The sequence below is a fragment of the Lonchura striata genome, chromosome 9, assembly GCF_050655825.1.
Source record: "Lonchura striata isolate lonStrDom1 chromosome 9, ASM5065582v1, whole genome shotgun sequence".
Taxonomy (NCBI): domain Eukaryota; kingdom Metazoa; phylum Chordata; class Aves; order Passeriformes; family Estrildidae; genus Lonchura; species Lonchura striata.
In genome coordinates this window covers 17,075,282-17,101,812 of record NC_140711.1, presented here as the reverse complement: position 1 = coordinate 17,101,812, position 26,531 = coordinate 17,075,282, and the positions used below count along the sequence as shown (strand labels likewise).

Here is a 26,531-nt window from a genome sequence, read left to right as displayed (position 1 = left end):
TATTCTTCATTCCTTCTATACAAGCTTGTGCACAGAGATACTAAATTTATTTAAACTGGATCAAAGTAACAAAACCACACACTCATCTGCAGGCACCTGCAGTTGCTTACAGACATGGTGAGAACTAAAAATAGAGGGATTTTTTTTCTGTTATTCTACTAAATTCTATTCCCATCATTAGTACACTGCACCCTTGTATTTCTTGGGTCACTATCTGTTTTTTTTTTTCCTTTCAAAATGAAATCATTTACTGCAGGTGTCAATATATTCTTTCAACTTCTCTTGTCTACTTCAAAGTTTCCTTTGGAAACTCTTTTTTTCCATTTAACCCTGAATGTTAAAATCAAATGACTGACATAATTAGGGCATAAAACAATGCACCTCCTCTTCAGGGTTGTCTGCACAGAGTGGCTGATTTGAAAGAACTGATTTTTACTAACATAATACTTTTTCATGTGCTAACAAGCTTAGCAACTGAACTCGGTTCCCAAGTGCTGCTAAACATAACACTCAATTTGCTGCAGTATCCCTGGAAGAGTCACAAAGTTAAGCAAATATCAGAATTTCTCCATGTGTTGGGTTTTTTTGGGTTTTTTTTTTGTTTGGTTGGGTTTTTTTTGTTTTTTTTGTTTTGGTTTGGTTTGGTTTGGGTTTTTTTGGTGGGTTGTTTTAGTTTTGGTTTGTTTGGGCGTTACCAGATTTCTGAGAGAGACAGGACATGATTTATATTTAGAGTGAAGGGTTGAGCTACCCTCAGACTAGGCCTCTGGTAAGAGGCCTTGGTGGGGCCTGGAAGACTTTGACACAGTAAGAAAATAGTGTGGCACAGTTAGAAATTATGTTAAGGTGACCACAAAGTAATGAGCTATCTGAGTGTGAATTAAGAGTAAATCTACAGTGTGAGGCTCTAACCACCTTAAGGTAAAAGTAAACAATGTTTGCTGACCAATGATAGTGTGTTCACAATTTGTAAACTATATTGAAGTATATATAAACTATCATCTTATAAACAATAAACGGAGAACGTAGCTTTAACCATCTTGGCTTGATCTGCTTTTATCCAGTCCAGTTTCCCTCATACTATAAGAAGTCACTAGCTTCTTTTGGGTTGGTTTGTTTTGGTTTGGATTTTTTTTGTCTAGATGAACTAAAACCTTCTCCAAATTGATTCACATCATGAAACTTCACTCACATCTCATATCATTTGTCAATTCTTTCTTCCTAGTGAGAAGTCCTTGGACAAGCAATCATTCAATTTTTTTGGAGGAGAAGGTATCTCTTTTTTGGGAAAGAAGGGAAGAGCTTGGTAATAATTCAGGTTGTATTTGTCAACTCTCTTCCAAATGTTTATGCTCTAATCCTCCTGCACATCCTGTTCCAACACCAACATTCTATATATGAGTAGATTTTTTCAGTGCTTGAGGTTTTATTTTTAGCAAACACAAAAAGTTGTTTTCTCTTTAAAAAAAATTCATTCTTCCACACTGAAAACACGCAAAGGAAAAGACTTTGAAAATGTGTCCATTTTGATTAACTGAAAGGATTCTTATTCTCCAGGTCTTCAATTCCCTAATGTGAAGTAGTCACAAGATCAAACTCTACAGATTTTTTCTTCCCTCTCAAAAATGCAGCAGACTGAACCTAATCAGCCCTTCCATTTAGTGACAAAAAGGAAAGGTATCACAAACTGATCATGAGTATGTTAAGAAACAAAACCCAAGCAGAGATAACACTATTTTGAACAAGATCCCCTTTCCCTTCAGTTACAGAGCTTATGCTAACACCACATTTTTCATTTTAGTCTCAAATATAAAGGAACAGCTTGCTTTGGGGGAAAAAGAAATAAAATTTTTAAAAAGCACTGTTATCTCATACCACAGTAATCTTGTGTCAATTGTTCTGCTTTCCTCCCCCACTTACAGAGCCTGCTCTACCTGCAGTTGAGCCTTTTTTCTGATAATTCAGCCAATGGAAAACTGTCACCATCATTTGTCGCATACCATCTCCTATAAAGGCATGTTTTTCTTCTCCCACTTCAAAAGCAGAGTTTCAAAGACAGAAATACCTTTTGCAACCATATACTCAGTGTCACTGTGTACCACCCGTTCTGCTAAGGAATCAGGAGCATTCCCTACCATCACAAACTCCAAGGTCAGCAGCTGCTCAACACTTCAGTAAACCATAGAGAAGGAGTACAGGGGAGGCTTAGTTGATCCAGGAAGCCTCTTGGGTCGTCATGGCATGAATATGTCCATAAGATTTTAACTTTGTTTTCCTAACTAAATAACCCATATAATTTAAAAAACAAACCAAAACCAACAAAAGTCCACAAAAACCCTCCATCCTCATGTGTTTCTTTACATTTTTAGCCACAAAGCTGTGACAGTCTCTGTTTAATCATATTTTGAAAGCAAGGAAGCCTAAGTCTATAGCCCAAAGTAACCTGAAATGAAAATAAACCAGGAATCCAAACATCAGGCTTCATCTGATTCAATAAGCTAAATGAATTAAAAAAAAAAAAAAAAAAAAATGCTGACATGCATAGCATACAAGCCACTGCTGGCAGGAAGTTTAAAATGGCATGAGGAATTATTTTCATCAGCTCCTCCAGAAACTGTGGGTGGAGTGGGGGGCTGAAGGTGGTCATTAGCAGTTGCCTTGAAAAGAGAGAAAATAGGAAAGTCTACACTGTGGTAACATCTCACTCAACACCTCCCCAGACACCACCTATGGCAGGATCATGGGGTTTCCTGAGACAGCTATGGTCTTTTACAGACCACCCATAGATGGATTTCTCCTCTACACAATTGCTGTATCTCCCTTTGAACACATGCAAACTGACTCCTTTTCAAAGATGCAGTGGGCAGAGGAAATGAGTCCACCCCCGGAAAGGTGACTCAGTGTTCCAGAGTGCTGAGATGGTAACAGCTCACTACAGAAAGATCCGGCTCTTCCATCCACTCCTGCACTCCAAGCACAGGTTCCCCCTTCCACCCTTCCCTTGCACCAACTGCAGTGTTTGGCTGAGCCTTGCATACACCAGAAGCTCACCCTGCTTGCCAGGTCACTTTTCCCACCCTTAGTGAGATGTATTGGGTCAGGGGAAAATCAGCAAGTGTCAGAGCTCACAGGATCAGGGTGTCTCCTCACACAGCAGAGGTGAGCAGTTAATCAGATCACTTCATCCTAAACCTTCATGTATAGAGGCATTTGCTATTAGTTCTCATCCATCAACACTGTAAGCAAGTTCCAAAGGCCACAAAAAAAATTTCTAAAAAATCTGACCACTCAGAATTACTATCTGAACTTAGATGCTTGGTTATATCCCTTCACCATTTCACTTCTCAATGTACACTGGCCATAGTGAACACTCTTCTCATGATCTCTTCATGCAGAGTACAGGATGCTCATACTCCTATCACACAGTTCAAGATACCCTCCCAGGAGAGAAAGATCCTTAATATTTAGGCTTAAATCTGATTAAGCATCTAATTGATGAATTTTGTAAGCATTTAACTTTGTAAACCTGCATTAAGAATGAACTAATATATCCTCATTGCATTGGTTATTCTTTAACCATTCCTGTTCAATAGATAAGAACTGGTAAGCCTGTTCATTTTCAGGAATAAATACACTAACTTTTATCTGGACAATCCTCAAAGTCAGTAATACACATGATAAAATGGAAGGGAAAAATCTTTCAAATCCCCGTGCCAAAACTTTGCAATACTAATTCTTTAGAGCAGCCTTCCAGAGCAGAGTTCCCAGTCCAGAAACTGCAACACAAAAGTGCCAGGTACCACTGGAGCTGCTGTGAGCAATCCCAACTTAATGCTCCAGTGCGGGATCACATTTCTCACTGATGAGGAGCTCCTTCCCATGAGCTCAAGACAAACACTCCACAGCAACCTCTTGTCTTTTGGTTCTCATCTGGAGACTTCCTCCCTTTCTCCTGGAAGCCATCTGAGGAGCGTTTAAAGGGTTCAGCCTTAGCTAGAAGCTGAGCCCTTGATTACAGCCCACCCAGGAAGCAAGCAAGCCAAAGGAAGGGGTAACATTTTGTTACCATGGCTCAGGGAAACCAGACTGCTGCAAACCAAAGCTCTTCTTTTTCCATTTAGACACCAACCAGATGTGCTGCCTGTAGCCTTCCTCACTCCAAACTGATCTGCTCCCAAAAATTGTCCTTTGTTTTCAAATCTGCTGGTGCTGAGTCCATGCACAGGGTCTTCAGTGCAAAAAGGCTTTTTCACAAGAGGTTACTCCACAGTTACACAGCCTCTGAACATAAAAGTGGTCATGTTCAAACATAACTAATTTGAGATAAATTAGCTGCATGCTACATATTAGGATGGACTAAGAAGCTAATCACTACACACTTGATGAAAGATAGGAATTTCTGCTTGATAAGTAATGTAAGCTCTCCAATATAGCCTGATTAGAGACAGGACAGACATCCAAACAGACCAAAGAGTTTTGGTTTTCCTTAAAATAGTCTTGCCCCAATAATGGCTGTCACAAGTCCTACATTTTGCCAGAAGTAGAGCAAAAAATATTTCTTTGAAAGCTTGATTTTTCCACCATGTCTATGAGTAGTGGAATTTCTGCAGCTACAGCAACAGGTAACAGACATACTGACATACACATGTAAAGTCTCTCTTCTGCCACAGAGCGCTCTGGCCTGCTCCATCACTCTCACAGGTTGCCACATGTCTTGGAGCTAAGCAATTCCTTGCTTTTGGCTTCATGTAAGACAGAAAGTGTCAAAGATTTAAAATAGACCAGAATCTTCAGAGTAGTCATCACCTTCAAAGAAACAACTGCTATAAAAGTGAAACTATTGGTTAAGCAAAAGCCAATTTGTCTCACCTGTTGTTATTATGAAGCCATAATCAGTAGTATATTTAATACGGTATCTTTATGGCATTTTGCAGTAGCCTTAAATGAGCCAGCTACAGAGACTTCCACAGACTGCAGAAACCAAAGGATTATATTTTGTTCTAATGATGATAGCTCCTGTGACCTGACAAATACTCAAAAGCTGAGTATTCTGCACACTAAGCACCGTAATCTGGAGAAAGGAATAATGGAAACTGTATGGAACCTCTTGACAAGCTAACCACCTGTCCTTTGTGGCAGCCAGGAAAATCTCTTTGGCTCTTGGTAGAATAATGAATTGGACTTTCAATACCGTGAGGGGGCAGGGGGTGTTTGGTGTGGGGCAGGGAGGCTCTGGCAGAGCACAGCCACAGGATGGTGTCACAGGACCCAACTCTGCCCCTCCTGCAGCTGGGGCTAGCAGCAGAAAGACTCAGCAGGAGCCTTCCACACCACTGGTCTCCTCCCCCAGAAAAACCCTGCTTTGAGGTCTCAGGTGGCCAACACAAAGGTGAGTAAAACCAGCTACTAAAAAGGACTAAAAGCCTGTTTAACCCTTTGGAAGTACTGTTATGCTTGGACTTGTGATGATCCTGCCTCCTGCTGCAGATGAAGCCCGTGCTGTGCATTTTTGTTTGGAGTAGGATTATCAAAATTTGCACAGCAAGGTGGAAGCAGAACTAAGATATCCTAGATAAAGGTCCAAAGAGGACTATGCTGCTTCATTTTGTCTGTGAGTTTATCTACACTCTAAGGGAACATGCTTAATGAACAGTTCAAATAATAAAATTCCCTTTTTTTCTTTCCTACCACTTCAGAGCACTAAGGTCTCTTTACAAACAGGAAAACGCCTTTTTTTAGATGTCTCAGGGGGGAAGAAAGACACACAAAGCACCATGAAGATCACTATGAAATTTGAGTTATAATATAAAGCAAAGTGCCAGTCTTTCCACACTTAAAAAAACAGTTATGAAATCACTGTTCTTCAGTGTTACAGGAAAGGCTCTGCTCCTGCTAAATTCAGGAAAGAATTCAAACTTCAGAAGGATTAACAGGGGCATGAGGGAAGCAAACAAAATGTTATTAACTTGCCTCCTCTGATGGCACCAGTCTAATGGCAGAGGCCAACGTTTGTTTTTTACTTCCCTTTCTCCTTCCAGCTAACAAGCTTAATTTATTAACTGTGCCAAGTGAAAGAATTGTTGCTTTATTAATGAATTTTCAAAAAATGCATGAAAAAATGTTTTTCAGCTTCCCTGGCAGTCACTGTGTAGACTGCGCAGCTGGAGAATTAGACTTTACCAATTTTTTTGCCAAATATTTTATACAACATTTTTTACAGTGCATATTAAATGGCATAATTGTTAAAGCTGGTAATTGGTTGTTTTTTTCCTCAGCTCCTTTCCTCAAATTTAATAATGGATGTGGGTTTTGGCAGGGATTGGATACACACTAAGAAGAAACCATGACTGTGAATGCTTTGAAGTAGTACAGAAAGTACTCTCCTGTCAATGACAAACTTGAGGAAAATTTTAAGTACTCCTACATAGTGTCTGAAATGTTCTCAAAATAAAAAAAAAAACTCTTCTGGCAATTCCAAAAGTCTGATTTTAAAATGCTAATTTACTTATCAAAAAGAATAAAATGCAAGCATGCACTTGAAAAACTCAAATGTTTGCCACCTAAAACTTTTACTGACAGAAGACACTGCTGAAAGAACTTAAAACACTTGTGCAGTGTAAAACTGACAATGGTTAAAGCAAATTGCTACCTTATCTGCCTCCACAACTGCCAAGATAACACCTGTAACACAGACACTCAGTCTGAAAGGAGCTCAGTCAATATTACAGCAACATGAAAATTAGTTTCACTTGTACTTTCATTAGTCTAACATAATGTATTTTCTACAAAGATACTGCCACCATGAGTCAGGTCAGACATAAATCCCATTCAGCTTCTCATATTCAGAATTTATTCACTTAATATGGCTGTATATCTTGAACTATCAAACTTCTGTGCAAAACAAGAGATTATAAAGTAAGAGTCTATTAATTTCAATAAAATCTGAATAGTTAAAAGGAGGCATATTTAAGAGAAACACATTTGTGACATCCTAAAGTATTACTTGCTGAACATCTTAGAAGAATATTACAGCACTTTGCTAATGTCTGATTTTACTAACACAGTATTGCACGAACAGGTAGGCAGCCACAATTCCACCTTCAAAACATCACCCAGGTTATAACCTGTCATTTGGAGCTGCTACAACTGAAATAAGCATTTAGCAACTTAATATCATTTTAATGCACTGAACAGAAGCTACAAGAATTCTGCTATTCAGTGTTCCCCCAGGTCTGAATACTGAATACAAGCCAAGAAGTCACATACAATTTTAAATCTGATTTTACATGGCAGTATATGTCAGAAAGGCTTCACTGCTATACAAATCTTGTGCTAAATTCCAGTTTTAGTTACCTTCTCAGTTAAGCACAAGCTCAGAAGACAGAACAAAGCCATAACAACCTCTGCTGATTAAGCTTAACAGCTACACTAACACCTGGGTTTGGAGAAAGGAGAGAAGAACCAGGGAGCCCTATAAACTGTACGCAGGGCTTAAATTAAAATAACCTCTGACTCCACAACTATGTGGGTTAGCTGAAGCTACTTCTTTGTTTGATGGCTGAGACAGTGAAGAGACACTGTTAAATTCAATAAAATACAGACACTTCAAGGCAAGAAACAGAGAAAACAAGAAAGATAGAGGACTAAGGTCAAATCCAAAAGTTAATCCCAAAAGTTAATTTTCCAAGGGGAGGAAAGTGTAAGGGCATCCAAGTGATCTAAAGTTACAGTGGTATTGAAACAGAACACTGAAAAAGAACAGTTATTTCCTTTTCAATAGGCAATATGTCCTGACATTATTTTTCTTTTTTTCCTCCATTATTTTAAATGTAAAAACCAGGCAAGGTAAGGGTGTGAACAAACAAACCTTTACAAAAATACACCAAACTACAACAAAAACCCACTACATAATAGGACTATAATTATTTCAGTAAAAATAACTCCCAATTGTATGCAGAGAACTCAGGGTGGGCTGAGGACTGGAAAGGTACAGAAGGGTGGCACAAAACACCCCGTGCTCACCTCTATCTCTCTGAGTTTGGCACGCTTTTCTTCACTCATTTCTGAGTATTTGACTGATGACTTGGACTCAGGCATGTCCTCTTTAATAGGATTGGAATACATGTGTTGTTCTTCTGACTTGGAACTCTGTGTGTCTTCTTCATCTTCACTTTCTTCTTCTTGACTTTACAGAAAACATACAGAATTAACTAAGATGTCACAGATGTCTTAAGTATATATGAAATTCACTATTTCTCTTACTTAGTTTTTAGGATTAGTTACTAGTTTTGAAATCTGTTAGGTTAAATTACATAAGTCTGCAGCTAAAAATCAGTCTCCCTCTGTGAGATAGATCTTTCTCATTTATTAAACTGTTAGTTTTATTACTCACACAATTTACACTTATCAAAGAAACAGAGTACAGAAGAATTCATTACATTTACAGTTATCAAATACATATCTATCTCAGCTACCAAAGGAAACCCACTCCCTCAGCAGAAGCTCTAAGTGCTGTAATGGTATATTAATAGAAGAACAATATTTACTACATTTGCTTTTGGGAGATAAACCTGAGAGATGGCAGATACCCAAAATTATATTCCCAGACTGGCCACTAGAGTGCTGCAGGACTCCATGCAATGTAGGGAGTATTTACAGCATTAACTAACAGACCCTCTCACCTGTCTGAAGAGCAAAGTAAAAGACAACTCAAAACCAGCTTCTGCTGGCATGAGCCTATCAGCATCCAATGAAACACCTCAGAACATGACTCACTGTGCTCATCTCAGCAGCAGAAGGCAGAAGTTTTAGATTCATTCATATATACCTGACAGCAAGATTTCCATTCTACTACCTTAGCTCTTACTATTTGATGCTGAATTCTCAAATCAGCATAAATTCAAATATTGTAGTCAACACCTCTACCAAAATATGTAATTTATCATGTTAGAAAAAATCATGAGGGCTGAAAGCATGCTGCACTAAAATCTTGAGTTTTCTCCATTTTCTTATTTTCCTACTTTCAAAATTTCTTTTTTGCTCTACTCATGTAGTAAATAACATATATATCTTATAAGGAGTTCCAAAGACAGACACTCAACCTTAGATACATAAAATACGTTTTAATTAGAATTAAAAAGTATTTACTTTTGAATTTCCTCCTCCTCAGATTCTTCATGTTGGTCAAAAAGCTCCCACTTAGAAGTAGTAACCGCTAGAAGAGACAGTAGGATAATTTTAACAATAAAAAAGCTACCATTTAATCTGAAAATTAGTATTTGTAATATAATTATACTAAGATACATATATATATATATAGTATATAACATATAATAAGAATTACAGTGTGGTAAAATTTACCAGCATCTAACACTCAATACAGACTTTCTATTTCACAAAATACTCAACCAGCCCATTATCAGAATATTTACTATTCACAGAGCTATTCACTCACACTGCCTATCATACTGCAGTAACTCCTTCAAAAGCAGACAAGCATTTGTCAGTTTGTGAAATATTATATTTTAAACCAAGATTTAAAAAGACTGCCAGACACATACCCAGATTTATTTTAGTTTGTTTTTAGTATTTATTCTTAATAAAGTGGAAATTACTCTTAAAGGCTGATAGGTTATTGAAGTACGATAAGCATAATGGAACACATTATTTTCCTTTTTGGTTAAAAATTCAGTTTGGTTAAAAATTCAGAAAATCCTGCTATGTTACAATAGTAATCCTATTAGCATTTTATCACAGATCAGCTGAAAAAAATCATTACCTAAGTGACATTATTCTTTGAGTTTACTTCAGAAAAGATACTTTCAGAACCAACCTTGAGCTTCCAGTTCCGATTCATCCACTGCTTCCCACTTTGAAGGGGCAACTTTAAATATAGGCTCATTCTTTTTTGAGTCTTCAGTTGTATCCACTGGTGAAAAAAGACACACAGAAAACTTAGAAAGCATTCAGAAGCTGAAACCAAAAAGTACTAAGATAACAGAATTAAACAATGAAAGAGATTACACAATCTTAGTATTTGCAAAGTAAAGAAAACAGGGTTTAGATCCTGATGTGTAACATCAGAAAACACCTCGTGTGTTTCTAAAGCAATTACTATCTAAAGACAGTAGAGCATATTGAAATTAATCAACGCTTTACAAAGCTACATGCCAGATCAATTCTAGGCTGTATTTCTAAAAACCGTGCAGGAAGAAAAGATCCAAGACTGAAGAATCAATCTGAAAGTTGAAATATTTCGTACAAGGAACTCCATCAAGATCATCATCCAGTGATTTAATTGGTACTCCATCCAGATCATCAATAGGAGCAGCATCAATAGGAATTCCATCCACATCTTCTAGTGGAGCACCATCGAGCTCTTCCTCAATGGGAGCACCATCAAGATCATCTGGTACTTCCTGAAAGCAAATAATATGTCATTATTTCAAGTACAAATCTACATTGCTTTTTTTTACTTTTCCAACTATCAAATAATTTATTTTTAAAGAAGCACTTTTATAAATACCAAAATATCTACTTCAACAATTTTTGCTATGAAGTATAGTTGTTTATTGTAGAGGAAATAACACAACAATATCTTCCTATCAGAAATTATAGGCAAGAACTTGGAATTTGTCCACAAATTATTGGAAGCTTTCCAATACCTATATTCAAAAGAAGAGCTATTAAGTTGAGGTTTATCTCAAAGTCAATTAGAGTCAGATAAATCATACTTCCCCGATAAGAAATTTTCCCCAAGACCAGTAAAATGAACAACTGACACAAACAGACTATTTAGCAGGAACACCAATTTAAGGAAATCACAAATTATAAATACAGCTGTGTATTCTATATTGTTAGGTACAGGTGCTGTCCCTTCATATGTGTGTGTTCACCCTGCTTTTCCACTCCAAGAAATCAGCTTTAGTTAAATTATACTGCAGGCTTCCCTCCCACTGCTCTGAAAGGCATCTTTCCTCACAGTGACAATGCCTGAAACTCCACTCAGAATTCAGAGACAGGTATTACAGAGTATTTCCAGCACAAAGGTAATACCTGTCATTCTGTACTAATCTTTGCTCTGAAACAGTTTCACAGTGTAACTCACCACAGCACCTAATATACAGGCAAGAAATACATGAACACAGTAAACAGTATTTGCTTTTGAAAATATGTTACACCTCTATTTAGGAGCAAAGGACTTGGAAGAAAGAAAGGTTTATTCACCATAAAAGAGAGCAAAATAATCCTTGCCAGCTCTATTTTATATTAACACATTTTTCCCTGCTGTCTGCGAGCATCACTCCTGAAGTCACTTACCTCTGTTTCTTTATCTTCCATGATATTTACAAGTCCCAAGAAAATATTCTGTAGTTTGATCAGAAATGGTTCTGGATAGATTGCCCAGTCTTCCCATGCTCGGAAGCATGTCATCACCCGTTGCTAGAAGCAAGAGGAAAAAATAAATGCTAAAATATTTGTATTGTGAAATTTCATGTGATGGGAAAAAGACCACAGAGAACTACTACTGTAGACAACTATTCTTAAGTAGTTCCATACTGATGTATATTGTAATGATACCATGCTGGAGAAGACTAGTAATTTTACAAAAATATATATTTAGGAACGACATTTTAAGTAATCTCACTTGGGTTTAATTTTCCCTTGAAATTCCTATTGCATTATCCATTTTGGCTGTTGCCACTTCTATCCTGACAGTAAATTTCCTTCTGCCCCAATGTTCAAAGCAGGTGCTTCCACCAAATCTAAGAGAAAATATCTGTTTGCAAAATAAAATAACTAAAATTAACATTGGCTTATACTTTATAATTAACATTGGCTTATACTTTATAATTATATATTATTGAACTGAAATTGTATTCCTACTTTCATTTTATTCAGCCTGGACATGGCTCTGGGGAGACTTTAGAGCCCCTTCGAGCACCCAAAGGGGCTAAAAGAAACCTGGAAAAGGACTTCTTACAAGGGCAAGTAGTGACAAGAAAAGGGGGGAATGCCTTAAAACAGAAAGGGGCTTGGTTTAGATTAGCTATTATCAAGTAATTACTCAGTGTGAACGCGCTGAGGCAATGGCAGAGAAGCTGTGGCTGCCCCACCGGTGAAGTGTTCAAGGCAAGGCTGGATGGAGTTCTGAGCAACCTGCTTCAGTGAAAGGTATCTCTGCTCATGACAGGGGGTTGGAACAGGTTATCTTTAAAGTCTCTTCAAAACCAAATAATTTTATCGTTTTTCTTTTTAAAAAGAGTATTTGAAAAGATGTGCTTCAGGTCAAGTTTGACACATTACTGAAGATGTAGATATATTAAAAAAATCTGCCTCTCTTTATCATGTAATTTAAGAAAGTTTTAAAATAGCAGGTAACTCAAACTGATTCCAAATCTAGAGCAATTGAGAGAAGAAGGGGGAACCAGGATGAAGATCTTAACACAGACAAACTAGCTACTCTGGGTAAGCTATATATTTAAAGCCTCTGACTGAAAAACAAAGAAAAAAGTGCAGAGGCATCGTAAAAACATAAGGAAAGGGGTCAAGCATGAGAAGCAGACAGCATTTGACCTCAAAAACCACTTTCAAGTATCCATGTTAATACTGCTTATCAGAACTCTAATATAAAGCCTGACACAAAAAAGCCGTTTAGAAGTAACTTTATGCTGTTCTGCCCAGGAGCTTCTTTCCCACACTGAGCACTTCCACACAAGTTCACCTCTGAAACTGAAATACAGGTGGCCCTGAACAGAAAGAAAGCTAGAAAGCCTCGTTTGCAATTCAAGTGATAGATAAGATATCCTCTCGACTCCACAACTCTACATCTGCTGGTACACTTCAGCTGGCAGATGCTCATTTCCTTCCTTAATGGCAAGGCTATCCTTGCAAAACAGAAAGCTTTTAAAAATTACTCTTTTTAAAGCCTAAATAGGGACCTTGATGTCTAAGCCACCTATCATAGCATGTAATCTCTTGTGCAGGAACATCTATTTATGTGACTTCTATGTCATGTAAATAACAATGAAATACATACCTTGAAATTTTCAGACTGTAAATGGCCTTGTATTGTACGGTAAGTAGCATTGAGATCAGAGAATATCTGACATAATTTTGTTTCAAAACTAGAATTAAACATATACATTTCTTTAGTTAAACTTTGTAATATATGTTTTCTGGACATACACAATTCATGAAAATACCTGGGACACAGGACTCAAAAGCACAAGGTTCTGATCCTTATAGTAGCCATGAACTGAACTATAAATAAAATATGATTACTATATATTAAATCACCTTGGACAACAACAGAACTGTGAAGGGAGATCTTCACATCTGCTGCAGTCTCTTTAAACACCCTGGAAAGATTGGAGGATGATAAAAGGAGTTTTACAACCTTAAATAGAATGAAAGAATTGTCTCAAAATTCAATCTGTATTTTAAAAAAAATTCTTAGTTATACTTGTATTCTAATTTATTCAGTGAGGCCCTCAATGAAAGCACAGTGAGCAACAGCTGTCCAGCTTCCCTTGAGCTTCTCACAATGTGCAAAAGATAAACCAGCACAACACAGACACACTGCAACAGGAAACATCAATTGCAATCACTAATTTTGTAACATGCTGAGTATTTCCCACCATGCTGCCCTAACAGTAGAGACTCCAGGAAGTAGACACAAACACTTAATATGACAAAAATACTGTCCCATGGACATTCTTCCTAAATTCTGCTCAGCACCTTAGAAATAAAGTATGTAATATCCCCTTATACCTTATCAAAAGTTTATGGAAAGTTACACCTTCCACATTTTAATAAAAATAAATCTGTTTAAAAATTTACTTCTTAGCTTGAACTATACCATATCTTGACTATTATCTCCAGGCTCTTTCTGTTAAGAGGCACATGAGGTATTCTAACCTTTATGGAGTTCCATGCAAGCAGTCTCTTGCACAGGGCACATATATTTTTTGCATTACCAACATGCTACATCTTACACATTTTCATGCAAACAGATATAAATGTCATCAGTCTGTAATAACAGTAGCACAGAAAAGTCTGAATTTCCTACAACCATGTTTATCCAGAAATGTACATACATAGATGGATATAAGAGGGGTTTTATTAACTACCAGTCACCTAAAATATACTTACAATTTTCTATAGTAGGAAGCATTGGCAACTTTAGCTGAAGAGTTGTATAATACATCTGACACTAGATACAGTCTTGCAATCTACAATAACAAACAGTCAAATTAAGAAAAGTCCACTTACAATTCTTCTGAAAATAAAGGCATTTTCACAGAAAGAATACAAGACAGTTTAAACTATCTGGAAGTACCTAATTAGAATTAAGTGTAGCACAGCTATATTATTAATAAACATGGTAAGAGGCAATTAGCCCCGTTATGCTGTAGGGTATGAACTCCTGTAACATATCACCAGAGCATTACAAAGGAGAATCATGGCATTTCTGTTTTAATTGCCTCATTTGAACAGATTATTTCACTGTTCTTAATTTCCCAGTAAGGCAGAATATTACTTACAAGCAACTTCAGCAAGAATAAAAAATATGTAACAAAATTCCACAGCAAGAGATAATACTTGAATTTAAGTCCACACTTCAGTACAAAATCTTAACACTACACAAACTTATGAAATAATGCTTGTAAATTGCATGCACATGCTGCTAAGTGAGCTCCTCCACCAAAATACAAGATTATAGAAAATCTCATCACCTTCTTAGGAAGAGGAGTCTTGAGGATGGACAATGACTCTGTAATGCAGTCCACAATTTCTTCAGCAGCTTCCGCATTATTTAGACAGAAAACCATTGCATCACCAATGTCGTTCTTCCGAGGCGTTAACCCACGTAGAATTTCCTCTAGTTTGTCCCTCTGTCTGGAATAGCAGGAATTTTAATACTTTCAATATGAAATGAAAAGTACTTTTGTGAATTTCCATTTAACAAGGTTTTTTTTGTTTTTCCATCTTTAGGAGAAAATAAATTTTCAATACTTTAATATTCTTTTGCCCAAGTTCTTTAAGTGGTTCATGAATTTATGTGTCCATACGTAAAGTGAAAAAAATTCTCACTCGGGTCTTGATACCATACAGAAATCAAGAAAAAGTAGCTGAGAAATACTTAAGTAAACACATCAGTATCTCTAAAAAAAGTAATTATCTTTCTGAATTTAGTTTAGGCCTAAACCAAATGGATAACTCTAAAGCATGCAAGTAATTTCTGCTACAGAATAAGAAATACTAGATTCAGAAAGCTAATAAACAAACAATTACTTCAAAATTTTCCTGACCTCTATACACAGAGAACATTTTAAAAATATTCTCTTTTTGAGCCTTTTCAAAAGAAGGTATAAGAAACAAACTGTGTATTAAAACCTACAGAAGCATAACTGTTGTGGTAACTATGAAGAGAAGAATAAAACAAACAAAAAAACTCCACACGTTAGTAACACATTTGTAACAACAGCAGCAAAATTAGGAAAAGCAGGTCTCTATTTCCACTACCACAGCCACTCCCAGTACTCTGACACTTCACAGCAAAGAACTCCGATGATCTCTCTCTTCCTGTTTATTAACAATGACTCCCAATTTTAATTTCTGAAGAACAGCATCAGTAAGTTTAAGATCACAGCAACGGTTTAGTTTGTGAGGTCATAACAATGTTAAGAAAGATGCTACATATCCTCAGTTACAGACAGCAGCAGAAAATGTGGGAAAAACTCTCATCTTCCTAACCCCTTTCAAATTAAGGGATAATAACATCGGAATGAAAGGTTCAGTGATGACAAAGCTTACCAAATCAAGAATGTATTTAGCAACAAGTATGATCAGAAGCACTGAGGTGAAGAGACACTTACTCAGACATGTACATAATACTATGACAAGTATGACAACTTAGGGGATGACACATTAGAGGTACAAAAACACAATGGGCAAACCCAGGCAGACCAGCTACCAAGGCAGCACCCTCCATCAGTGGTGGTACATACTCTTCCTTAAGTGCACCCTTCTTGTTCGGTTCCTCCACAAACGCTTCCGTTTCTTGCTCTTCGGACATCCCATGCAGGTATGGATTCAATGGTGGTGGCCTCCAGAAGGATCCATTTTTAAACATACGGAAATCTTCTGTCCTCCACTTGGTTGGAGCATCCCCCTATGAAAAAAAAAATGGAAGTATTTTTACTTTGGTGTTATTTTACTTCACTATGCTTGAAGCTATGAACTATCACTAAAATTCTACTTGCCTGAAGAATTGAATAAAGCTTCCATCTATAATACACATGGGCTGGAGTCTGGTTTTCAAATAAAAACCTAAACCAAAGAGCAAAGGAAAAACACAGAGCATATTACAAATCTTGAAGTGACACAAATTTAAAAGAAGCAATGAAAAAAAAACCAAAACAGCCAAACCCTGTTCAGAATCCCATATCAGTTGCAGAGAGAACACAAGGAGCTAAAATCACGTATACACACAGCACAGCCAGGCAGAACATGTACAACTACTCCACACACTCATACACACACACACATGCAATCTGCAGAGAGCAGAGCTCCCCAAGGCACAGCACTGCTCAGAACTCAAGAGCAGAACAAACAGGGTCAGAAAGAACAACTGTGCAACCTCACAGCAAAGCAGAAGAATCATCAGTGTTAAGAGTCTCTATAGGAGCAACTGCAGCCTCAGCACAAGTGATGCAGGAGCTTGCAGTTGCATAGTGAGGTCACCAAATACTGAATGACTTGAAGTTTTCCACCAGTAAACTGTCTGGCAGAACGCTGGCAACATCTAATGGGGAATGTGGGGGACAAGCAGCCCATTTTTAACGGCCAAGATATTTTCACCTGCCTACTTTCTCACTTCGCATATAAAAATCATAATGAAGCTCTTCAAACTTACTGCAAATAAAACACTGCTAAAAAGTAATTTAGCCCTTCCCTGAAAACCTTTTTTGAGAGACTGCAATTCATAAGAAATTTGGAAACTGGACCTTTTTCATTCCATTAAGGACAAGTGCTCAAAATTCTCAAAACTTCCCTATGTCAGCTGAAGTTTAATTCTATTATAATGGACATAGAAGAAAAATTACTCCCAGCTCTTGCTAAAAATTAAAAAATAGGTTCCAGGAAGAGTGGACTGCACATTGAGTTTGTCAGTCTGGGGGAAGAGGGGGATTTTTTTCTTTTTTTAAAATGTATGCTACTGCTTTCACTGATTGCGGATCCCTCAAAAGAGTATGTGTTAAATGGTATTTATTTAAATACATAGAAATGTATTACATTGTGTGTGTGCGCACTGTTTTACTTATTTATATGTACACATTAGTAACAACTGGAATAAAAGTGTGTTCTTCCTTATAAAAGGACAGTACAGCCATAGGTGCACATAAAGAAAAGATACATCAAAAGTCAGTCTTGTTAGTATTTCAAGAATGCAGAATATTAACAAAATAACAGTGAAAACAGCTGGTGATATTTGCAAGTGAAGCAATGTAATAAGCACCTGAACATTGGGTTGTTGATTTCTCGGTTCATGATCATGGCTTCGAACATGGGCCCTTCCCGAACCACAAACTCTATCATTCGATGTATCAAAGCGAGCAAATTCCTACAACAACAACACAGTTAAAGAAAAATTGATTCAGACCTAACACTATATAAAACTACACTCCACCTAAGATACTACAACTGTGCAGGAGATTATTTTGCTGTATTGTTAAGAAATCTGTATAAAAGTTAAGGCAACATGGAACATATTATAGCTTTGCATCACAGACACGGGCATTCTAAAAATCAAACCATGCCTAGAAGTGGTGGAGTAAGAATTTAAGAGATCTCCTTCCTAAATTTCCATGGCTTAGCCTACAACCATGTCTTGCTTAGCAGAAACCTGATACAAAAATATGGGCACCTGAACACCAAAGTACAATTAGATATCAAAAACTAAGCCCTCATCTACATTGTCTAGAAATAAGACTGAAGTGTTAGCTGAAGTTCCACAGGGGAACAAGTGGCTGAATATTTTGCTCAAAATAAAACACACATACTTCTGAATGTTCAATAGAATCTGAATTCAGCTTTCAAACTATTCAAGTATGAAAGGAAAAGCAAATAGCCTTCTTGATGTACAACAAGGCAATATATTTACTGAATTTAGATCATCTCTTTTTAGTCAAGACTTGACTATAGGCATAGAACAAAACTGTCCATTCTTGTGTATCATACCATCCCATGTATCCTCCCTCAGACACACAACAGAACTAAATCACAATTAAAAAAATATAAAAATCTGTATCTCTTCATTCAGCACTACATCCTGAGACAGGCAAGAAATGGATGTGAAGTGCACATTTTTCAAAGCAGAGTCACTTCTAAGCATGCTAACAGGAGAGAGTCAGAAAAGCTTTATCAAAAATAGTGATAGCCAGTTTCCACCCCTTTGGGGTTTTATGGAAACAGAGTCCTGACGTTTTAAAATAGATTACCTACATATAGGAAAAGCTTCACAGCACGTGTCCTTTGAATGTGATGCAAGCCAAAAAAATACAGATTTTTGCATTTTTAAATTTATTTTCCTAGATGCAACAAATGAATATTGGGTTTTTACATGTAATTCATTAGATTTCCATAGAGCACTTTTTTAATTACTAAAATTCCATAAATGCTACATTGTAAAGTTGCAGAATTTTCTATTACTTCTTAGCAATGAGGTGACTATTTTCTACCATGAGCATTTCAAGTTCTGCCACAGATATAATGCACTAGATTAAAAAAAAATCAACTTAAAAAAATAATAATAGAACAGGAATAGAATCCTACCCCAGACATCTGCAAGTGCTCTTTTAAGCCATCTATCACTGAATCTACATTTGCCTCAAATATTACACAAATAAAATCAAACTGTTACCAGTTTGATTTTCCTGTCTGTTTTTTATAATCCAGGAAACACTGCAAAGAGGACACAGTTTCAACAATTCTGTAGCCATTTTATTTACAGCAGTGTTCTGAAAGTCTGAACAGCCAGACTCTTCTTGTTACATGAACTGTATTTGAAAACATCAGCAAGAAAGAAATCTACAATAGCTTTCAAGCCTCTGAGCTATTACAGCATTCATTTATTTTAAGACAAATCCAGTGTGATCACTTCTGGATTCCTGAAAATCATCATTGGTTTTAATCTAATTTTTATTTCATCAAGTAAAATCAAATTGTGTCAGAGTAGCTTATGCTTGAACAAGAACATCTGCTTCATGAGACCTCCAATGTATGAAAATAGATTCAGCTCATCCCATATCTGAAAGAGGTTGTTACAGGCATTTTAGTATGTAAGATGTGACTACTTGGAAGTGAATTTTTCAGAAAAAAAATAATTGATTATACATACTCAAGGTTTGCTGTTTAATAAGAAGAAAGAGATGTTAAAAATAGTATTGAAATTTTTTAATTAAAGGAGAATAATTAAACATATTATCCCATTGAAGTCAGTCAAAATTTTTGCATGATTGGATACACTGAGTAATAAATTACCTTAGCAATTGTCATTGGCAACTTCCAAAATCATCAGGAAAAGAATTATTAGAAGTGTTTTCAAATACAATTCATTTAACACGAGTTCTTATCATACAGGCTTTTAAAATGCTACAGTAAATAAAATGGACATGGAAAAATAAAATTTTTTCTCTGACAGCTACTCTGTGAGCACTGTACAGTTTTACAAGTACTTGTTCTACTACTCAATATGTTTCTCATATCAAGACTCCTCCTGGTTGGTCGCCCCAATTATTCAAGTTTCTACCCAACAAAAATTGTACAGCAACAAAAATTCCATCAAAAATACAGTACATTGGAGCATGTACTGGCAAGATTGTTAATGCACTATAACCAGCTTCACAAATCTCCTTCTGCCCCCTCCCCCCCATGAAAAAAAGAAAAAAGGGACTTTGTGACAATTAAAACAGTGTAGCAAAAAACCAATAGTGCATTATTTTAAAACGTCATTTAGCTTAAGTTGGCCAACAAAAAAAGGTTTTTCAGTTATAATAAAACCACATTTATTGGAGCCGATCGTACCAATGTCTGGTCAAAAACTGTATACTTTCCCAATCCATCCCATGATGTTTTCCTGGTCCCCCGCTGCCGCAGACAGTTCAGCTGGTGTTGCTCACCAAGGCCAATGTCAAAGAGAATTTGGTAATCTTTTGGGCTTCTTTACTTTTAAAACAAGTGTTGTGTTCCTATGTTTGGGAAAAGGCTTTAGCTTAACTGAGCAAGAGTATACCTAGACTAGCTTGAAGGTAGGAACAGTGATGGGGACCAAAATGGAAAAATATCCTTGCAATAATACAAAAGTATCTTTTTCAGTGACAAAAATTAACTGCCACATTTAAAAAATTAGCAGAAATCAAAAGTGATTTTCAACTGAACTGGTTATAAAATGTACAAGTTAAAAAAAATGAAAAGGGAAAAAAAAAGAAAAAAGTTAAAAAATAAAAAACAAAAAACCACAGCTGCATCCCCATATGCAGAGGTTTATGTCAGGACTTATGCTGTGTCTGTAAGACAGTGTTTCACCCTAGTGGTCATTCACAAAATTACCCTGCATCTATCTCAAGTGCCCAAATTAAATGCAAAAGATAATTATTTAAGTCTACCCTCACTCAAAAAAAGCAGTTAATAGACAAGAATAGTTAGTCTGTAAACCATACACGTTACTTTTAAGTATTATAAAATAACCATTGCTCAGACAAGCCATTACCTTTTCCACAACATCACCATTTTTCTTTAAAATTCCGAAGGGGAAATTTTCTATATTTAGATCAGTAATAATAAAGAAAAACATGTACCTTTCTGTTGGGATAACCACTTTGACTATGGCTTGCGACAGAGTCTGTATATGAAGTCACATCAGATAATAAACATAGAATATGTGAGTATTGTTAACAAGTAACAAGCAAAAATATACATATGCAATGAAAATACTACACATCTATCACAAACTTTGCAGGCAATCACTGCTGTGAAGTTACAACTAAGCAATTACACAAAATTCAAATGGTTGTGTCAGTGAACCATGAAGGTTCACTAATTGCAAAGTATCAGAACATTCCTGTCAGAATGTACATTGAGGCACTGAATAGGAGCTATGCTGAATATATAAGAAAGGAGTTCTTACGTTTATCAAAAGATTCTAAACTATTTGACTTGGATCACTTTGGCATTACTTTATTCCCAAGTCTTACAAAAAACAGCCCTGATATTTAAGTGTCATTCAAAGAATAAATAAATTCTTATAAACGTAAATCAAGTTGGTTTGTGATTTAAAGATACTTACCCTTTTATCAGCTAATATTCCACAAAAAGAAAAGTTTGAAAACTGACTCCATAAGTAGCATAAAATACTTACTCAATGTCCAGATTAATTACCTTCTACACAAAATACATCAACTCTTCTAGGGTAAAAATAATGCTACCCAAATTAAAATGTAGGATTTTCTATAAGGAAAACAATTTAGATACTGCAATTTGGCAGCCAAGAAAAGGGGGGGACGTAGGAGAAAAAAATCCAGGGAGCCTGGAGGGGGAAAATGATAGCCACATTTTAAGCAGCACTAAATTAACCAAGAGCCAATATATTGTCCCCTAACACAGACATGAAACAGAGCTTCAGGAATTAAGTAGGTTCCCTTGGGCTACAGCAGGGAGCCAGAGAATTTGCAGACTAAGGGCTGCCAAAGTCAGCCTGCACAAAGCAAATCTATGAAGCCATTGAAATACTGTCACAGGTGTAGTATTTAACAATGAGATACGGCCCAGGGTACTGTAAGTTACCTTCTCAAAATCTTCCTTGTTTTTTGGTGGTGGCAACATTGGAGCATTAGGATTCTTCAACCTCTCCCTAGGCTGGGCATTGAAAGGCAGTCCTGACGGGGGCGGCGGCAGGGTGTGCTCCATCATGGAAGGCGGAATGTAGATTGGATGTGGTGGTATAGGTACAGCTTTGCCCCAGCCCAGCTTCATTTCAAAAGACATAATCATCTTGCCTGAAAAAGTGAGAGAAAAGAACCTCTATTACCATGACCTTATAAACTGGTTCTGTATCACTTGGGATTTCTCCTTGTTAAGTGCAACATTTAGGTTCGCCTGCCACTGTTTACCTTTTGCTTACATTGCTGATTACTGTTATTACATCTACCAGACTACAACATAGGCAAATGAAGGCCTATTACACAAAATGCTTTATTAGTCTTCCCCCAGTGTCTGTCTTCAGGACACTACAGTACACAATTACTATTGTCTGACAACATTTAGTTGCCAGTTGAACAGTCACGGGTAAACTCACTGCCAGCCTGGTATCTACTGGAGTTACAGAATACATCTCACTTATCTGATAAAATAACCTGAAAATGTGCTAACAGTCTGCAAAGATAATTGCAGCCCTGAACTGAGAAATCTGTTTACCATTTAAATTCTTCAATGCTCTTTCAGCATCTCTTCTGTTCATAAAGGCAACAAAGCCACAATTTCTTTCTCTTGCTCTTTCTTCATCAGTTCTTGGCCACATAATTTTAACACTCGCTAATGGTCCAAAGCGTCCAAATTCTTGACATAACATCTCTTCATTCATCTACATGAAAAAGACGTAAAAAATAACATTTTGCTACTGTATTTCTGTCACAGCTGTTTGCATTACTGTCCAAATGTCAAAGTTTTCATTTTTTTAGTTTCCTGATATAACACCACTTCATTGATAGCCCCTCTATGCAATCTACTGCAGAAACAAGAATCTAAAAAACTGTAATTTTACCTGAGCACACTCAAATGTTTGAGATATGATCCACCTTGCTTAGGGATATCAACAGAAAAAGAATTTTAACTGAGCTAGAGATTGGTAGTCTAAACCTTAACTTTTCAACATTGTGTTCAGAGCATTTACTCCAATGAATATTGAAAAAAAACTTATCTGGGCCCAAACATGCCAACTCCTGGGCTCCAAATTTACCTGAGGATTGATGTTTCCCAGATACAAATTTGTTGTGCTTGGATCTCCAACATCATGTGACCCTGGTGCATAATCATCCAGTACTAAAATAAAGTTAAAAAACAAACAAACAAAAAGAAGTCATAATCCCTGCTATGCATTTAAATGACAACATTAAACTGAATAAGAAAAGAATCTGTATTACCACCAGATGATCTGTTTCTTCTTGAAGGCGCATCCACTGAATACAGGAAGAAAAATATGCACAATTTAGTCTACAAATCTTGTAGCTCAGACTAGCATAAAAAATAACATCTACTTACTTGAACGCCTCTGACCATCTGAATCAGACTGGGGTGGTTCAAAACGACTCAATCTACCTTTTGTTTTGTGCCTTTCATCACGCTCCTCTTGGATTCTAAGAAGCAAGTTTAAAGTGAGCAACAAATTAAAACCATTCTGAAGTTTTCATTCTAAAATTCTCAAGTGACTTTACAATTATGAGACTTTTTCATAAGAAACAATGAATTTGTTAGAACTTCCAAACTGCCAAATGTCTGAACTTCTGTTTCATCAACTACAATATATCTACCATATCTATTTATCTACTATATCTAACTTCTGTTTATTCAACTGGAATATATCTACCTGAATTATTCCAGCTGCATATTGTCAGGGTATTTCATTCTCAAACAAAACTGGAAATAAGAACTGTGCTCTGAAAAAGTGACTTAAATTCCACATCCAACTGGCAGAGATATGCAGACCACTCAGGTGACTTTTCAAGATGCACACAACTCCTCCATGTCTACTCATCCCTTCTGCTTTTCTAAGCCTTACTCAGAGGCACACCCACATGTGTGGTTTATTTCCAGAATAAACTGGATTTCATCTCAGTTTCTAACTCTGAGGACAGTACTCAACTATTTGGTTCTCTGCAGTCTAGCCTTAAATCTTGGTATGAAGATACTGAATCCCAGGAACAAAAGGCTGTCTGTTCAACTCATTTACACCAACTAAGGAACACGCAGCAGTAAGGCTCAGGCACTCCTCACAAAAGCCACATATGGGTTTAGAATGTTGTACCTACTGCTTTCTAATACATAGATATTAATTTGTTTTCCACCACTAGCATCAGGGTAAATATATGGCATGCAGCTGCACTCAATACATGTGCTGCTCTTTCTTGTATTACAACACATATGGAAGTGAAACAATCTGCTTTTTCAAGCATTATCAAGCTTACTTTTAATACTACATAAGTTGAAGTCTCTAGACTTGAATTACAACTCTTATTTCTGCATTATACAAAAGCTCAACCTTCTCCTACAAATTCCTCTGGATATAGTTTAGAAACACTGATAAAGCTCACTCTTTTCAAGAGAGACAGACATTTCATGCTGTCACCAATCTCTCTGCTACACCCCTGGTTGGCTGGGCAGGTTTTGGTAGTGGGGAGCTACAGGGGTGGCCTCTGGGAGAAGCTGCCAGAAGCCTCTCCTATGGCTGATGAGGCCAACAGCAGCCAGCTCCAAGATGGACCCAACAACAGCCAAGCCCATCAGTAATGGCAGTAATTAAGCCTAAGTTATTTTAAGATAATTAGCTATACCACTTCACAAGCATTTGAGGGAGAAAAAAAAATAAAAACCTTCCTTGGGGAATAACTTAGCAAGAATGATCTTAAATACTGTCTGTAAAACAAGGCAAAAACCTTGGATTTTCTTTGCTTACAGTAAAAACTAGTAAACTTACTGCTTTAATTCTTCTTTAAAAAGTTCCAAATTACTCTTTTTCTTTTCCTTCTCTCCTTTCTTCAAAGGCTAAAATTAAAGATATATAAAATAACATTTCAGAAGTCAAAATGAACAGAATTTAAATTCATATAACAAAACTTTAGAAAATTTCCATGCATATTTTACCCACAGCTTTCAAACCAACTACAGGAGGAAAAAACAATGGAAAAAAAAAAAAAACAAAACAACAACCAAACAGACTCAAAACATTCAGACTGAGCGCTATCAAACACAAAGCTAGAAAATAAAAAATTGAGAATAGTTGAAAAAAAATTTGTTACTTCTCGTTCTCACAATGCAGCACATGTGATCAAACACTCTCTCTACTACATACACATTTAGATAACTGTGAGGTATTTTGTCACTTTGTTCCATTTGGAAACTAGGATGCTAACTACACCCCTAGAAAACCATCATGCTCTAATGAATTTGATAGATGTGTGTAGATATATATGTAAATTATTTTACATATATATTTTCAATTATTTTATCCACAAACATTCTACTTGAAAAGAATTTCCTTCTCTTGCTTTCCTTTGGATGTAAATACAATCTGAAAAAACAGTTACTTTAAATAGTTCAAGATCCTCAGGAAAAACACTCTTGAACGACAAAGAATATGGATACTGCAATTCTACTTTTTTTTTAACAGTAGTATATGATCCTTAACTAACTCATGTGAAATATTATTTTCAACATTGTTTTTATATAATCAAATTCAAATGAAAACGTTTCCAATAGGCAGACATACAAAATACTTGTGTTACACACTACAGCTTTGGAAAAACTGGACTTCCTACTCACCCCAGGCAAAGTTGTTTGTTTGTTTTTGTTTTTGGGGAGGGTCTGCCAAATAAATAAAATCATTTTTACCTCATTATCTTCAATCACCATTGGACAGGGCAAGTGAGTAAACTGCATTACTTCACGAGTATTTATGAAAAATTTGAAAAGCAGTAATAGTCTTACAGTACAAACACTTGCATATGACAGAACAGAGCTCAGAAAAATAAAAAAAATGGCACAATTCATTTCTGTATATGTAGAGCTTTACATACAAAGAAAATCAAAACTGCCAGCCAGTAGTACCCACTGGTCTAACACTGACATTTGTTTAAAGCTGGAGGGAGGTTATGATGGAACTGCCCACAATTATCACATTACATTCAGCTCCCATCCTAACAGGCAGCATCTTACATGTTCCACTTAAGTTTTAAAACTGTAGTAAGCTCTATTAAAAGACTTTTAAGACATCCAAGACATTCATTACACATACACCGTAGTAACAGTAATCATACGCAATTATCACTTGACTTGAAGACTGCAGGTTCGTATTTCTAATATTTTTGTTACTTTTTATGACAAACCTTGGTTAAAAAAAAAAAAAAACACACTCCATCAAATCATGCAGAAGACAAAATAAAACAAGGTGTTCAGCTTCTGAACTGTGCAAGTTTTGGAACTCAAAAAGGGGACTTCTAAAGGAACTTGTCAAACCTCATCCCCCCCAAAAAAAAACCAAACCAAAACAAACAAACAAACTCAAAGAAACCTACGAGAAAAACTTGGATCAACACAAAGGTCAATTTATTTTTTGGTTTAAAGTTAAAAAAAAATCAAAAACAGATAGTAGCACTAGAAATTGAGAATTGCTTCTAAAACCAGAAATTCTCAGGTCTGAAGAAGCTATTACTTTGCAACAGTCACTGAATCCATATCCATGAGAAGTTTGTCCA

The 26,531-nt window shown here is 36.4% G+C and overlaps 1 protein-coding gene across 12 annotated transcripts in view; it reads right to left on the bottom strand.

Annotated features, from left to right (window-relative positions):
- Positions 1–26,531, bottom strand: part of U2SURP (U2 snRNP associated SURP domain containing) — a 44,813-nt gene that overhangs the window by 5,471 nt on the left and 12,811 nt on the right. For 5 of the 12 annotated variants that reach the window (XM_085587160.1, XM_085587164.1, XM_021536922.4 and 2 more), the window contains exons 6-23: positions 24,755–24,822; positions 23,323–23,417; positions 23,205–23,240; positions 23,021–23,103; positions 22,480–22,645; positions 21,850–22,061; positions 20,865–20,908; positions 17,525–17,629; positions 16,269–16,335; positions 16,014–16,177; positions 14,739–14,901; positions 14,155–14,234; positions 13,040–13,127; positions 11,320–11,442; positions 10,262–10,418; positions 9,833–9,928; positions 9,148–9,214; positions 8,023–8,185 (exon numbers count right to left, since the gene is read on the bottom strand). In XM_085587160.1, the coding sequence (XP_085443286.1) occupies positions 8,023–8,185; positions 9,148–9,214; positions 9,833–9,928; positions 10,262–10,418; positions 11,320–11,442; positions 13,040–13,127; positions 14,155–14,234; positions 14,739–14,901; positions 16,014–16,177; positions 16,269–16,335; positions 17,525–17,629; positions 20,865–20,908; positions 21,850–22,061; positions 22,480–22,645; positions 23,021–23,103; positions 23,205–23,240; positions 23,323–23,417; positions 24,755–24,822 (1,977 nt within the window). Of the gene's footprint in view, positions 1–8,022; positions 8,186–9,147; positions 9,215–9,832; positions 9,929–10,261; positions 10,419–11,319; positions 11,443–13,039; positions 13,128–14,154; positions 14,235–14,738; positions 14,902–16,013; positions 16,178–16,268; positions 16,336–17,524; positions 17,630–20,864; positions 20,909–21,849; positions 22,062–22,479; positions 22,646–23,020; positions 23,104–23,204; positions 23,241–23,322; positions 23,418–24,754; positions 24,823–25,599; positions 25,642–26,531 lie in introns of all 12 variants that reach the window. The other 7 variants (XM_077785660.2, XM_077785658.2, XM_085587159.1 and 4 more) reach the window with 3 other exon arrangements.